At 41.6% G+C, this 13,600-nt stretch overlaps 1 protein-coding gene across 2 annotated transcripts in view; it reads right to left on the reverse strand.

The window, feature by feature from the left end:
- Positions 1-1,024: 1,024 nt before the first annotated feature.
- Positions 1,025-13,600, reverse strand: part of PAAF1 (proteasomal ATPase associated factor 1) — a 34,844-nt gene continuing 22,268 nt past the window's right edge. For both annotated transcript variants that reach the window (XM_059708486.1, XM_059708487.1), the window contains 3 exons: positions 13,391-13,473; positions 5,818-5,900; positions 1,025-3,819 (listed from right to left, as the gene is read on the reverse strand). In XM_059708486.1, the coding sequence (XP_059564469.1) occupies positions 3,742-3,819; positions 5,818-5,900; positions 13,391-13,473 (244 nt within the window). In that variant the 3' untranslated portion in view covers positions 1,025-3,741. The remainder of the gene's footprint in view (positions 3,820-5,817; positions 5,901-13,390; positions 13,474-13,600) is intronic.

Genomic DNA, 13,600 nt, shown 5'->3' on the forward strand with positions numbered 1-13,600 from the left:
GTTTTAGATTTTCAGACAAGCTGTGAAGATAGTAGAGTTCTCCAATACCCCACATTCAGTTTCCCCCATTATTAACATCTTACAAGTTCTTTGTACATTTGTCACAAATAATAACCAATTTTGACACGTCATTTATATCAGAAGTTCATTCTTTATTCAGATTTCCTAGTTTTTAACTTAATGTCTTCTTGCTGTTCCAAGATCCCATCTAGGATCCCTCATTACATTTAGTTGTCATGTCTCCTTAGGCTCCTCTTGACTACACTGTTTCTCAAACTTTCTTTGTTTTTAATGACTTTGACAATTTAAGGAGTACTGGTTATTTTGGAATGTCTCTCAATTCGGATTTGATGTTTTGTTTGTTTTTTATGATTAGACTGGGGGTTGTGGGTTTTGGAAGGGAGACCAGAGTGCCATTCTCATCTCATCAGATCAATATGACCTATCACTGGTGATGCTGATCTTTTTTTTTTTTTTAATATATTTTATTGATTTTTTTAGAGAGGAAGGGAGAGCGATAGTTAGAAACATCGATCAGCTGCCTCCTGCACACCCCCTTCTGGGGATGTGCCCGCAACCAAGGTACATGCCCTTGACCGGAATCGAACCTGGGACCCTTCAATCCTCAGGCCAATGCTCTATCCACTGAGCCAAACCGGTTAGGGCTGGTGATGCTGACCTTGATCACCTGCTGAGACAGTGTTTGCCAGGTTTTTCCACTGTAAGGTCACTGTTTCCCCCTTTCTGGATTGTACGTTTTGGTGGGAAGTCGTTTTGAGGCCCACCCCTAAAGAGTGGGACGTTCTGCTCTAACCGGTCTGGCTCAGTGGATAGACCCTCGGCCTGTGAACTCAAGGGTCCCGGGTTCGATTCTGGTCAAGGGCATGTGCCTTGGTTGCAGGCACATCCCCAGTAGGGAGTGTGCAGGAGGCAGCTGATCGATGTTTCTCTCATTGATGTTTCTAACTCTCTGTCCCTCTCCCTTCCTCTCTGTAAAAGATCAATAGAATATATTAAAAAAAAAAAAAGAAGAGTGGGACGTTCTGCTTCATCTCCTTGAGGGCAGCAGTGCACTCACAAGCCAGAAAGAGAAAGAAGGGGGGAGGGGAGAGTGATAAAGTAAACAATAAAAAGTTAAATACTGGGAGATCTGGGTGATTAGAATCCTTTGTACTATTCTTGCAACTTATTTGTAAGTTTGAAATTATTTCAAAATATAAATTAAATTAGAAAAAAATATAAAATATATCCACATTGTTTAAAATAAACCTTACTTTGCAAGGCTATTGTGAGGACTGTGCTTGGTACGGAGTCCTTGCTCCATAGCTGATGCCATTGTCAGCTTGAGAAACAGAGGCACTTCTCACAGTAAGTCACAAGGGGGCATCTGAAAACCAAGAAACAAGGTCTAGCAGAGTTTCACTGGGCCTGCAGTGCTGCGGATGGGGGTAGTGCACCCTTCCTTACCCAGAATGCACTACTTAATCCAAAAGAAAAAGTAAGCTTTGTCTCTTACAAACTGGGGATCAGTCCATTCACAGTGGACAAGGCTTGGGTGTGGATTTCACAGCAGCTCTCAAGGTCACTGCATCCACCACAACCAGGATATCCACTTTGGAGACCTATGGAAAGGGCGTTATGAATGCGATAGCAATGGAGAAGAGTGAGTCCAAGAATGGGAACTCAGACACACTGGCCATGTGATGAACTCAAGCCATAATCCTGTTTTCTTTTCTTTCTTTTTTGAGAGTGGGGGCGTGGGAGGAAGGAATATCAATTTGTTGTTCTACTTATTTGTGTATTCATTTGTTGATTCTAGTGTGTACCCTAACCAGGGATTGAACCTGGTGTACCAGGACAATGCTCTAACCAACTGAGCCAGACCAGCCAGGGCCATCCTGGCTTCTTAATCTGACTTCTGAGAGGTCCCCTTGGACTTCCTAGGAGTCGATGTTTCTCAGCTCGGGAATATGCCTCTTCAGATCACCTGAGCCTATCACAGATCACTTCTTCAGTGAAATAGCTCTAGTCCCAGGTCTCGTGGCCACATGCTTAGGTGGAAGGAGCACAGGCCTTGGAGACAGACTGAGCAAGGTCCAAATCAAGGCTCTGGTACTTAATGCTGAGCCTCAATTTCCTTATTTGTAAAACAGGAATATCTTCCTTTTTAACCATGTTGTAAGGATTAAATATACACAGATAGAACCTAGAACAGAGTAGATTACTAGTAGATACTCAATGAATGACAATATTTTATTTTCACAATTTTGTTTAGGCATTAGCAACAGGTAGAAAAAAAAATGGCATTTAAAGTTAAGATAAACTGTTCAAGTTCCTGCTCTCTATGACCCCGGGCAAATCACTTCATCTCTCTGAGTCTCACTACTGGTATGTCACAAGGTAGCAAAAGACTACATGAGAACATGCCTTTAAGAACTCTGTAAACCAGACTGTTACCTGAGCCAGGAATTACCTTCTTCCCTTAAATAAATTCCAGAGCTCAGCCACATGGCTCAACTCAAGTGTTGTAAGCTCCAAACTTTTTCTTTAATAATCTCTAAAATGTAAATGATATGGCTTTCATGTTCTGGAAATTGTTAAAAAGAATGAAGGTCTAAATGTAAAAGAACTAAGATACTAAGTGAAAATAAGCCACAGAACACATAATGATTCCATTTTTATGTTTAGAGAAAAAAAGAAGTAACCATAACACACTTTTGCTTAAAAGCCCCTTCATGACTCCCCACTGCCAGGCAAGTGCAGTTCAAGCTCCCCATCTGGCATTCAAGCTCCTTCACTATTCGGGCGCTGCCAGCCTCTCCAGCCTCATCCCCTACAGACCAGCCTGGCCATCCTAGGAGCCCTGGGTTCCATCTCTGAAGAAAGTGCCCTATACCATCTCTTTCTCTAGATCTCAAACTTCAGCATGCTTCAGGATCATGGAAGGCTTGTTAAAATAGATTGTAGGCCCTACCCATAGAATTTCTGATTTAGGTCTGAGGTGGGCTCAAGAATTTTTATTTCTAATTCCCTGGTGATACTAAGAAGCTGCTCTAGGGACCACTTTCACAGCCACTGCCTTTACAATGTTTTGATTCAACTTCATCACCTGTCTATAGGCTGACAGACCAGCTTGGTTTGCTGGGACTGAAAGCCACAGGTAGCCGAAAACCCCTCAGTACAAGGAAAACTGGGATGGTAGTCATCCTACCTGTACAAAAGTCTTTCCCAGAATGCTGCCTGTGGGATCTTTACTGCTCATGTCAACAGTCCTCCTCTAAGACCAGGCCAACAGGAAGTGCCTGAGAAAGGAGTTCCATCAGCCTGACTGACTTTCTGCTGGAATAAGAACATTTAACAAGTTTTCAAATTCTGACTCCTCCAAACATACTCTCTTTATTCCCTTCAGAGACAGGTTTTGGTCCCCTGGTCCTCTAAACATTTAACACAACAGATGTGCGATCAAACCGTAAGCAACCCATCACCTTCCCTGTGTTGCTGCGGTGAGTTTATAGAAGGAGAAGTCGGGCAAATGCAGTGAGCACAGGTGAGCTTCTTACTCAGTTCACATTAGTCTTGTGTGGAACAGTAGTTCCACGTGGCCAATGTAGCTGACTCTGTGACTTCCGAAGGGCGCCCACGACAACAAAGAGCACGGGCCTCGGGAAGAACTGATGATGTTTCTGCTCACTGTTGGTCATGGTCAATCGTTTTCATTAACGGACTCCTCCTTCACAGGAATCAGAGGTCAGAGAGCTGATAGCGCCGCACGAGACCATCTCGACAGCATGTGTACATCTGCTTCTCCCATGTGGCGACCTGGAATACAAGAGTTCACAGCTCACAGTAAGCCTGGAATTCTTCCATTTCAAACAGAGAGAGCCTTGTCATTCACCCCCACTAGTACAAGGGAGTCTGAGAAGCTTTATTTACTCCAAAGACAAGAAAATAATTACATCTATGTGTATTTTTTAAATGGCTAGCCATCGTCAAGAGCACTATGACTAGAGACACCAACTGGAGAGCAAACCCATTAGTGTTGTGCCTGTTTAGAGTCTATACCTGGCAGGAGATAGATGGTCCATAATGGCCCTGGGTACCCCTGAGCCTCACAGAATTATACACAAAGAAGTTCTCATCATATGCCTTTTTTTCTGAGGAGAATTTCATAGACTTCTCAAAAAAGTCTGAGACTCAAAGAAGGTTAAGAGCCACTAAATCAGTGAAAATAGCATTAACTCAGAAGTTAGCTGAGTCTCAGGTTTGCTTATGCATAGCTGCACGACCATGGGCAACTTTCTCAACTCCTCTGGGCCCCAATTTCCTTACTTGTCAACTGAAAATGATATATTAATTCACAACATAGAACACAATGCGGAAACTTTTAGAAGTAAAGTGGATCTATGTGCATTTGTCTGGAAAGAGCTCCCAGATGATAAGTAAAAAAACAAAACAAGTGCCCTGGCCGGTTTGGCTCAGTGGATAGAGTGTTGGCCTGTGGACTGAAGGGCCTGGTTCAGTTATGGTCAAGGGCACATGCCCAGTGTGGGACGTGCAGGAGGCAGCCAATCAATGATTCTCTATCATCATTATGTTTCTCTCTCTCTCTCCCTCTCCCTTCCTCTCTGAAGTCAATAAAAATGTATTTTAAAAATAAAATAAAAACAAATAAACAAAAAGTCATAAGGCAATACATATAAGATAATCCCAGTTATGTATAAACTAAGATAAACCTGTATTATTTATATAAATACATAAGCACAAAAAACAGTCTTGAAAGATATGTGCCAAACTGTCAATGCCAGTAACTTCTGGAAAGAAGAGCTGAACTAACTCAACCAGTGTGGCTCAGTGGTTGAGTGTTAATCTATGAACCAGATTGTCAGGGTTTGATTCCTGGCCAGGGCACATGCCCAGGTTGCCAGCTGGATCCCCAGTTTGGGGCGTGTAATAGGCAGCTGATCAATGATTCTCTTTTATCATTGATGTTTCTCTCTCTCTCTCCCTCTCCTCTCTCTGAAATCAATAAAAACATATTTTTTAAAAAACAAGAACTAAACTAAAAAAGTCTTAGAGGAGACTGTTTTTCTAGCCATGTATTAATTACATAATTTTTAAAAATTATATGAAAAAGTAGGAGTAATAATACCTATACTTCAAGGAATGAAAACACTTAATCAATGAGATAATACATGTAAAACATCCTGCACAATGACTGGTCAATCAATATTATTTCCCCTTTTATTTTTCTCTTTCCATTCTAATCAAATCAAACAATCAGTCTTGAACTTTAAGTACTAATATCTAATATTTATAGAGTATTTTAAAATATATATTATTTTTATTAATTTCTGAGAAGAAGAGAGAGGGAGCAAGAGATAGAAACATCAGTAATGAGAAAGAATCATTGATTGGCTGACTCCTGCACGCCCCCTACTGGGGTCAATCCTGCAACTCAGACATGAGCTCTGACTGGGAATCTAACTGTTACCTCTTGGTTCATAGGTCGATGCTCAACCACTCAGCCACTGGGCTATACAGTATTTTAAATTTATAAGGAGGTTTCATATGCATTATCCCAGTATTATCCTCATTTTACAGATGAACTGACAGACTGGGGAGGTGAAGTGATATTTCAAGTTTCTAGATCTAGTAAGTGATGAAGTAATTTCTGACTCAAAATTCTGATTTCTTTCTATCCCATCCCTAAGTATGTCATCACCCGTAAAAATCACAAAGTGACTGGATTCAGTCCCCTCCGAAGCTCCAGATCCCAGGTGAGAACCATCAAGTCTGGGTCTCCAGCCAGGCCTGTACCTTGTACACAGGGTCACAGTCAGCCCCAGTGAGCTCAATGACATAGTCCAAGTCCTGCTGGACAATGAAGCAGCTTCCATCACCTAAAAGACAGAAAGAAAATTTAGAAAACTGAAGAGAAATCTGCATACAAAGTAGTTTTTAAAAACCTCAATATTTTAATTTATTTCTGTACGTCACTAACCTAAGGAAGATTGTCCTAAGACCTAGAAAGGCAACCAGGTCTCATTATGTAGACCAACTGTGAGGACCTACAGTGGCTGCCTAGAATGAGAGGCTACAGAGAATCTGAAGGGCAAGTGCCTTCTGTGGGAAGAAGGTTTGTCTTTGATGAGCAATACCTGCCAAGGGCACAGAGCAAGCAACTAGATTTAGGTATCTGTATGAAAACTTATCCTAAGCAATAACTTTTAACACGAAAGTTATCTACATAAATGTTTTTCTAAAAAAAAAAGAATCTATGCCCCACAGATTATTCTTCAATCTATAATCTTGACCATATATATTAGGCAAAGGAAAAAAGTTATACCAAGAAAATAAATGTATATCTAATTTTTAAGCTTTTCCTCAGAAGAGCATAGATAAATGAAACTTGGGGTTTTAAACTGATAATTAAGGTGATTTATTGGTCTTGATATAAAAGTAGTAATACATACTCATTAAAGAAAACTTTTAAAATAAAGAAACAGAGAAGTAAAAAAGTCACCTATAATCTACCAGAGATAATTACTGTTAACTTTTTTGTATAAAAGAATATCTTTTTTTAAAATATATTTTTATTGATTTCAGAGAGGAAGGGAGAGGAAGAGAGAGATAGAAACATCAGTGATGAGAGGGAATCATTGATTGGCTGCCTCCTGCACGCCCCACAGTGGGGATCGAGCCTGCAACCCAGGCATGTGCCCTTGGCTGGAATCGAACCTGGGACCCTTCAGTCCTCAGGCCGAGGCTCTATCCACTGAGCCAAACCAGCTAGGGCATAAAAGAGTATCTTTTACATAAAGTTTTTTCTGTATTAAGACTATAACTTCGTGGCGGTTCAGAAGGCTCTTCCCCGAGAATCGCACAAGAGTGAGGCCGAGAACCAAGATGGCGGCATAGGTAAACACCGGAGAACGCTGCCTCGCACAACCACTTCAAAAATACAACTAAAAGACAGAACGGACATCACCCAGAACCACAGGAAAGCTGGCTGAGGGGAAATTCTTCAACTAGAAGGAAAGAGAACAGCATACCGAGACTCAGAGGAGGAGCAGTGCAGAAAATACAAAGGTGCAGAGGTGCGTGCGGAGCGGGCTGGTGGCTGAGGGCACGGTTGTCGTTTTCAATCGGGAGGGAGGCTCAGGCCCTGAGCTCCAGTTCTGGGCCAGTCTCTAGGGACCCAGACTCAAACGGGAGAAGCGGGACTGTCTGGCATTGGTCGGAATGCGAGGGCAGCTTTCTCTCCGAGGTTTGCAGCGGTTGCTGGGACTCTGAGAGGCGGAGTCTCTGGGGACGGGACTGAGAGCAGCCATAACTGCTCGCTCCGCCCACCCTGTTGATCCCGTGCGACCCGCCCAGCCCAAGCCCTGCACAGAGCCATTTGCCAGATAGCCTCAGGCAAAGGCTAGATTAGCACCTCCCCAGAGGACAGAATTTTCCCACTGCAGACACAGCTGACTCTCACAGCCAGTTGGCCTGGAGGTCAAATCCCCCTAGTATTAACTACAACAATCAAGGCTTAACTACAACAAGACTGCACACAAAGACCACTAGGGGGTGCATCAAGAAAGCATAAAAAATATGCGGAGACAAAGAAACAGGACAAAACTGTCAATGGAAGATATAGAGTTCAGAACCACACTTTTAAGGTCTCTCAAGAACTGTCTAGAAGCTGCCGATAAACTTAATGAGATCTACAAGAAATCTAATGAGACCCTCGATGTTATGATAAAGAACCAACTAGAAATTAAGCATACACAGACTGAAATAACGAATACTATACAGACTCCCAACAGCAGACCAGAGGAGCGCAAGAATCAAGGCAAAGATTTGAAATGCGAAGAAGCAAAAAACACCCAACCAGAAAAGCAAAATGAAAAAAGAATGTGAAAATACGAAGATAATGTAAGGAGCCTCTGGGACAGCTTCAAGCGTACCATCATCAGAATTATAGGGGTGCTAGAAGATGAGAGAGAGCAAGATATTGAAAACCTATTTGAAGAAATAATGACAGAAAACTTCCCCCACCTGGTGAAAGAAATAGACTTACAGGTCCAGGAAGCGCAGAGAACCACAAACAAAAGGAATCCAAAGGGGACTACACCAAGACACATCATAATTAAAATGCCAAGAGGAAAAGACAAAGAGAGAATCTTAAAAACAGCAAGAGAAAGAAACTCAGTTACCTACACCTACAAGGGAATACCCATACGACTGTCAGCTGATTTCTCAACAGAAATTTTGCAGGCCAGAAGGGAATGACAAGAAATATTAATGCCAAAACCGGTTTGGCTCAGTGGATAGAGCGTCGGCCTGCGGACTGAAAGGTCCCAGGTACGATTCCGGTCAAGGGCATGTACCTTGGTTGCAGGCACATTCCCAGTAGGAGATGTGCAGGAGGCGGCTGGTCGATGTTTCTCTCTCATCGATGTTTCTAACTCTCTATCTCTCTCTCCCTTCCTCTCTGTAAAAAAATCAATAAAATATATTAAAAAAAAAAAAAAAGAAATATTCAAAGTGATGAATACCAAGAACCTACAACCAAGATTACTTTATCCAGCAAAGCTATCATTCAGAACTGAAGGTCAGATAAAGAGCTTCACAGATAAGGAAAAGCTAAAGGAGTTCATCACCACCAAACCAGGATTATATGAAATGCTGAAAGGTATCCTTTAAGAAGAGGAAGAAGAAGAAAAAGGTAAAGATACAAATTATGAACAACAAACATGCATCTATCAACAAGTGAATCTAAGAATCAAGTGAATAAATAATCTGGTGATCATAATAGAATCAGGGACACAGAAAGGGAATGGACTGACTATTCTTGGGGGGGAAAGGGGTGTGGGAGATTCGGGAAGAGACTGGACAAAAATCGTGCACCTATGGATGAGGACAGTGGGTGGGGAGTGAGGGTAGAGGGTGGGGCAGGAACTGGGAGGAGGGGAGTTATGGGGGGAAAAAAGAGGAACAAATGTAATAATCTGAACAATAAAGATTTAATTAAAAAAAAAGTGAATCTAAGAATCAAGTGAATAAATAATCTGATGAACAGAATGAACTGTTGATTATAATAGAATCAGGGACATAGAAAGGGAATAGACTGACTATTCTTGGGGGGGAAAGGGGTGTGGGAGATGCAGGAAGAGACTGGACAAAAATCGTGCACCTATGGATGAGGACAGTGGGTGGGGAGTGAGGGCGGAGGGTGGGGTGGGAACTGGAAGGAGGGGAGTTATGGGGGGAAAAAAAGAGGAACAAATGTAATAATCTGAACAATAAAGATTTAATAAAATAAAAAAAAGACTATGACTTCGTATAGAACATTCGAAAATAATCAAAAGATAATATTTAAACTTTTCAGAAATCTGAAAAACTGCTTTCCAAAATTATGTTAATAAATTTTAGTTTAATTATTCTGTTCATTAATCTATATACTCCAACCAGCAACATACAGGAGGACTTTATCCTTCCTTCAATCTCCCCCCACTACACAGCCAGGTGGTTCAGCTGGTTGGGAGTATTGTCTCACCCACCAAAAGGTTGCTGGTTCAGTACCCAGTTGGGGTGAGTAACGGAGGCAACCAATTGATGTTTCTCTCATCAATGTTTCTAAAACGATCTCTCGCTCATGCTCTCCCTAAAAACAAACAAACAAATAAATCAATCAACATATCCTTGGGTATTAAAAATAGTCCCCCCCACCAAATCCTTATCATTAGAGATACTCATAGAAATACTGACATGAAATAATACGTCTGTGATATGTTTCAAAACATGACACAAGATTGGTCATAAATTGTTAATAGTTGAAGCTGGACAATGGTTCATTAAGCTATTCTTCTCTCTACCTCCATACCTATCTGGCAATTTCCATAATAAAAAGTTTTAAAAGTTATTTAATCTGGCAATTTCAATCTCCTCTCTAGTGAATCAGAGTTCCAAAGTAGCTCAGAGATCATCTATTTCCGACTTCTAAACTAAGTCCAGAATTCCCTCCTCAGCACCTTGCAGGGCAGCCACCAGCCTATGCTTGTCCATCTCCTGGTTAGTTGTGCTCATGACATTACTTCCCACTTCTTTCTTATGAAATAGAATGCTTTTGTTTATATTGAACCGAAATGTGGCTCCTGATAACTTTCTTTCTTTAAAAATAAAAGTTTTTATTGATTTTTTAGAGAGAGAGAAAGGGGGAGAGAGAGAAACATCAATGTGAGAGAGATACATTGATGGTGGCCTCCTGCACACACCCCCACTAGGGATCAAACCCACAACCTGGGTATGTGCCCTGACTGGGAATCAAACCGGTGACCTTTCAGTGCATGGCACGATGCTCAACCAACTGAGCCATACCAGCCAGGGCCTGACAACTTTTTTTTATTTGTCTTAATTTTGTCCTCTGAACATAGAGTTATAAATTTATTTATTCCCTTTACTTTTATTTTTTTTTATTTTTATTTTTTAAATATATTTTATTGACTTTTTTACAGAGAGGACGAGAGAGTTAGAAACATCGATGAGAGAGAAACATCAATCAGCTGCCTCCTGCACACCCCCCACTGAGGATGTGCCCACAACCAAGGTACATGCCCTTGACCAGAATCGAACCTGGGACCCTTGAGTCCACAGGCTGACGCTCTATCCACCGAGCCAAACCGGCTAGGGCCCTTTACTTTTAGATTTATGACAGAAGTTATACCTTTCTTTCCAGTAGAAAAGAGTTACAAAAGTAGAAGGGGCATGAGTTAGCTCTTTTCCACATGTTACGCTTCACTTCACCCACACTCCCCTTGGCACAGAGTTACTGGTATGTTTTTTAAGTGGCCTGAAGATAGGGCGGGGGAGGGAAGAAGTGCAGAGGACCGGGGTAGCCTACACACTGGTTCTCGGGGATACTAAGCTCTGTGACGTCAGAACTGCCACAGAGACGACATCAACTTCTCATGCGCTGCAATGTGACTCTAGGTTTGTTCACAATCCTCCTGTCTTAGTTGGTCCGACGGTTGTGGGTTATTGTTAAGCTGATTAACATTGTTAAGCTGATTAACACAATCCTCCTGTCTTAAGTCTCATTTTAAGCCAGAGTGGGAAACCATCCATAATTTTTGTGAATTTCTCACTGTTATTAGTTCAGCAAGGAAAGGTGATATCTACTACTGAGTTACTTTTCTCTCCTCTCAAAAAAATGTATGTTTACAATAGGTCTTCTTTTGCACTCAAGTTTCTATGTGCAAATCTTACCTCCTGATAAGCCCAGCTCCAGTCCCATTTCCTCTAGGAAGCTTCTAACCAACCTGTCAATCTCTTGTAACACTTACTAACTCCTGTAACTTTAACATATCTTGCCCGATAGCATAATTCTACTTTGTGTGGGTGTGTGCCCTGTCACTGGATCACGATGACAAGGAACACTTTTTAGGAGGGCTTACAGGGCAAGGGGCAGTAGCAGGAGTAAGAAGACCGTTTGCTTAATGCTGAGCACTTTACATATTTTATCTCTGAGGAGAGTGAGACAGAAAAGTGAAATGATTTACCAAAGGTCATTGAACTATTAGATTAAGTCATATATTATTGCCATTTTTATAAGTAAAAAATTATTATATATTAGGAAAGTCACATATGGCTACATCTCGTAGTAAGTGATGGAGTGATGATTTAAACTCATTGATTAGATTGTCAGTTTGGGTCCAAAATCTATGATTTTACTATATCATGTTGCCCAATAAAATATGAACTAAGTAGGAGGTCAGGTCTAGAAGCTATGGATTCCAATAATTAACAGCTGAAACCATGAGACCTGTCAGTCCTTGAGGAAGCACAGAGGAGAAAGGGGAAAAGGACAAAGACTAAACTCAGGAAATATCTCTGGTTTAGGGATGGCAACAATAGTAGGAATAACAAAAGGATTCAATTTCAACAAACAACTTGAAAACATACAGTGTGCCATGAATCATGCTAGGCATATAAGCTACTGAAACCTGAGAAAGGAAACCTGAAGAAAGAGAATAATCAGGAGATTAATTATTATCACTGAAGTCAAAGGAGCTAAGTTTTTTTTTTTTGTATTTAATTCTTTATTGTTTAAAGTATTACATAAGTCTCCTTTTTCCCCCATTGACCTCTCCCCGCTGCCCCCACCTCCCAGCACATGCCCTCACCACCCTCCCCCCGATACACACCCAAAGGAGCTAAGTTTTAAGGAGGGACTAACAGTAATAAAATTTCTTACTACTCAGAGTCATGAAAATATGTACTCACTCATTCAACAAATATTTGCTATAATTCTTCAGTGCAAGAGCTGGGGTTACAGAGATGAAGAGATATAGTACTCGTCCTCACGGAAACTTAGGGACAAGACAGTCTATACCTTTAAAGGCCACTGGATGTAGCAAGAAGCTAATCATTGGGGGCTACAAGAGGGGAATTTGAGCAGAAAGATGAGGCCAGGATAGAGATCTCAAGGGAAGAGTGTGGCATGGCAGCAGCGGATAAAAGAAAAAGGATCACAAGAGTGGTAGCAGCAGCATCAGAAAAGCTGTCACAAGCTATGCCAGCTGCTCTCTTATTAAGGCTCCATAAAGAATACTGTTGCGTCACTAAACTGATGCTGAGACAGGGAGGAAGAAAGAGAGATTGAGAGAGAGCAAGTGCAGAGAGCTATAACACTGGGTCTGCAGATTCCTGACTACTCTGCTATGGTGTGGAAATCCTGAAGGAGAAGGGCTAAGGAAACGAGGCACATTGTGACAGGAAGGAAGGGTACCCATATATATTTGAGAGATGACCACGAACACCCAGGACTGTTGGCTACCTACTCACCTATTTCCCGCTCTTCTCCTGATTGGCAAAAGCCAGATTCCTTCCAGTAACAGGAGAGGAGCCTGATTAGCCCAAGCGAATTATGGTAACTGTACTCTCCTTGCTGGTGACTGCATTTGGCATGGGCATGTATTATCATCTGGACAATAAGGTTTACCTGCTGGGCTGTTCCTGATAATTTTTTTTTTAAATGCCTTACTAACTGTGAGCTCCTTTAGGGCAGACTGTCACTGATTCATTATTGAATCCTCAATGTTTTACAATAAAGGACAAACATCTACTCTACCAATGTTTACTGAGCACCAACTACATAGTGGGCACGAAGTGAAATGCTGGAGATGATACAACGAATAGCATAGTCACTGCTGTCAAGGAGCTTGGACTGGAGGGGGACATAGACAATTACAATGTAGGGTGAGAAACACTGTGTGATAAGCACAATATGCCAAACAATTGTGGAGGACCATGCCCCTAGCACAGCCACAGGCCAGACCCTTAAACCTCTGTGTAACTGAGCTGCATGGAACCATCTCTCCTCATTGGCCCTTGGACCCACCTTGGCTAGCAATGAATCCGTCTCTGAATCTCAGCAGGGATAGAACTGGTGCTCCTGATCTGTGGATGACTTGTACTGGAGCCCTAGGATTCACAGTAAAAGGGGCAATTTTAGTTTTTTTCTTCAAAAGCAATGCCTGATTATATAGTACTAACCACATAATAGCAAAAAGGACATAAATAGAGATTAAATATTCACATGGCTTCTTTC

Source organism: Myotis daubentonii, chromosome 9 (assembly GCF_963259705.1).
Source record: "Myotis daubentonii chromosome 9, mMyoDau2.1, whole genome shotgun sequence".
In the NCBI taxonomy this organism is placed as follows: domain Eukaryota; kingdom Metazoa; phylum Chordata; class Mammalia; order Chiroptera; family Vespertilionidae; genus Myotis; species Myotis daubentonii.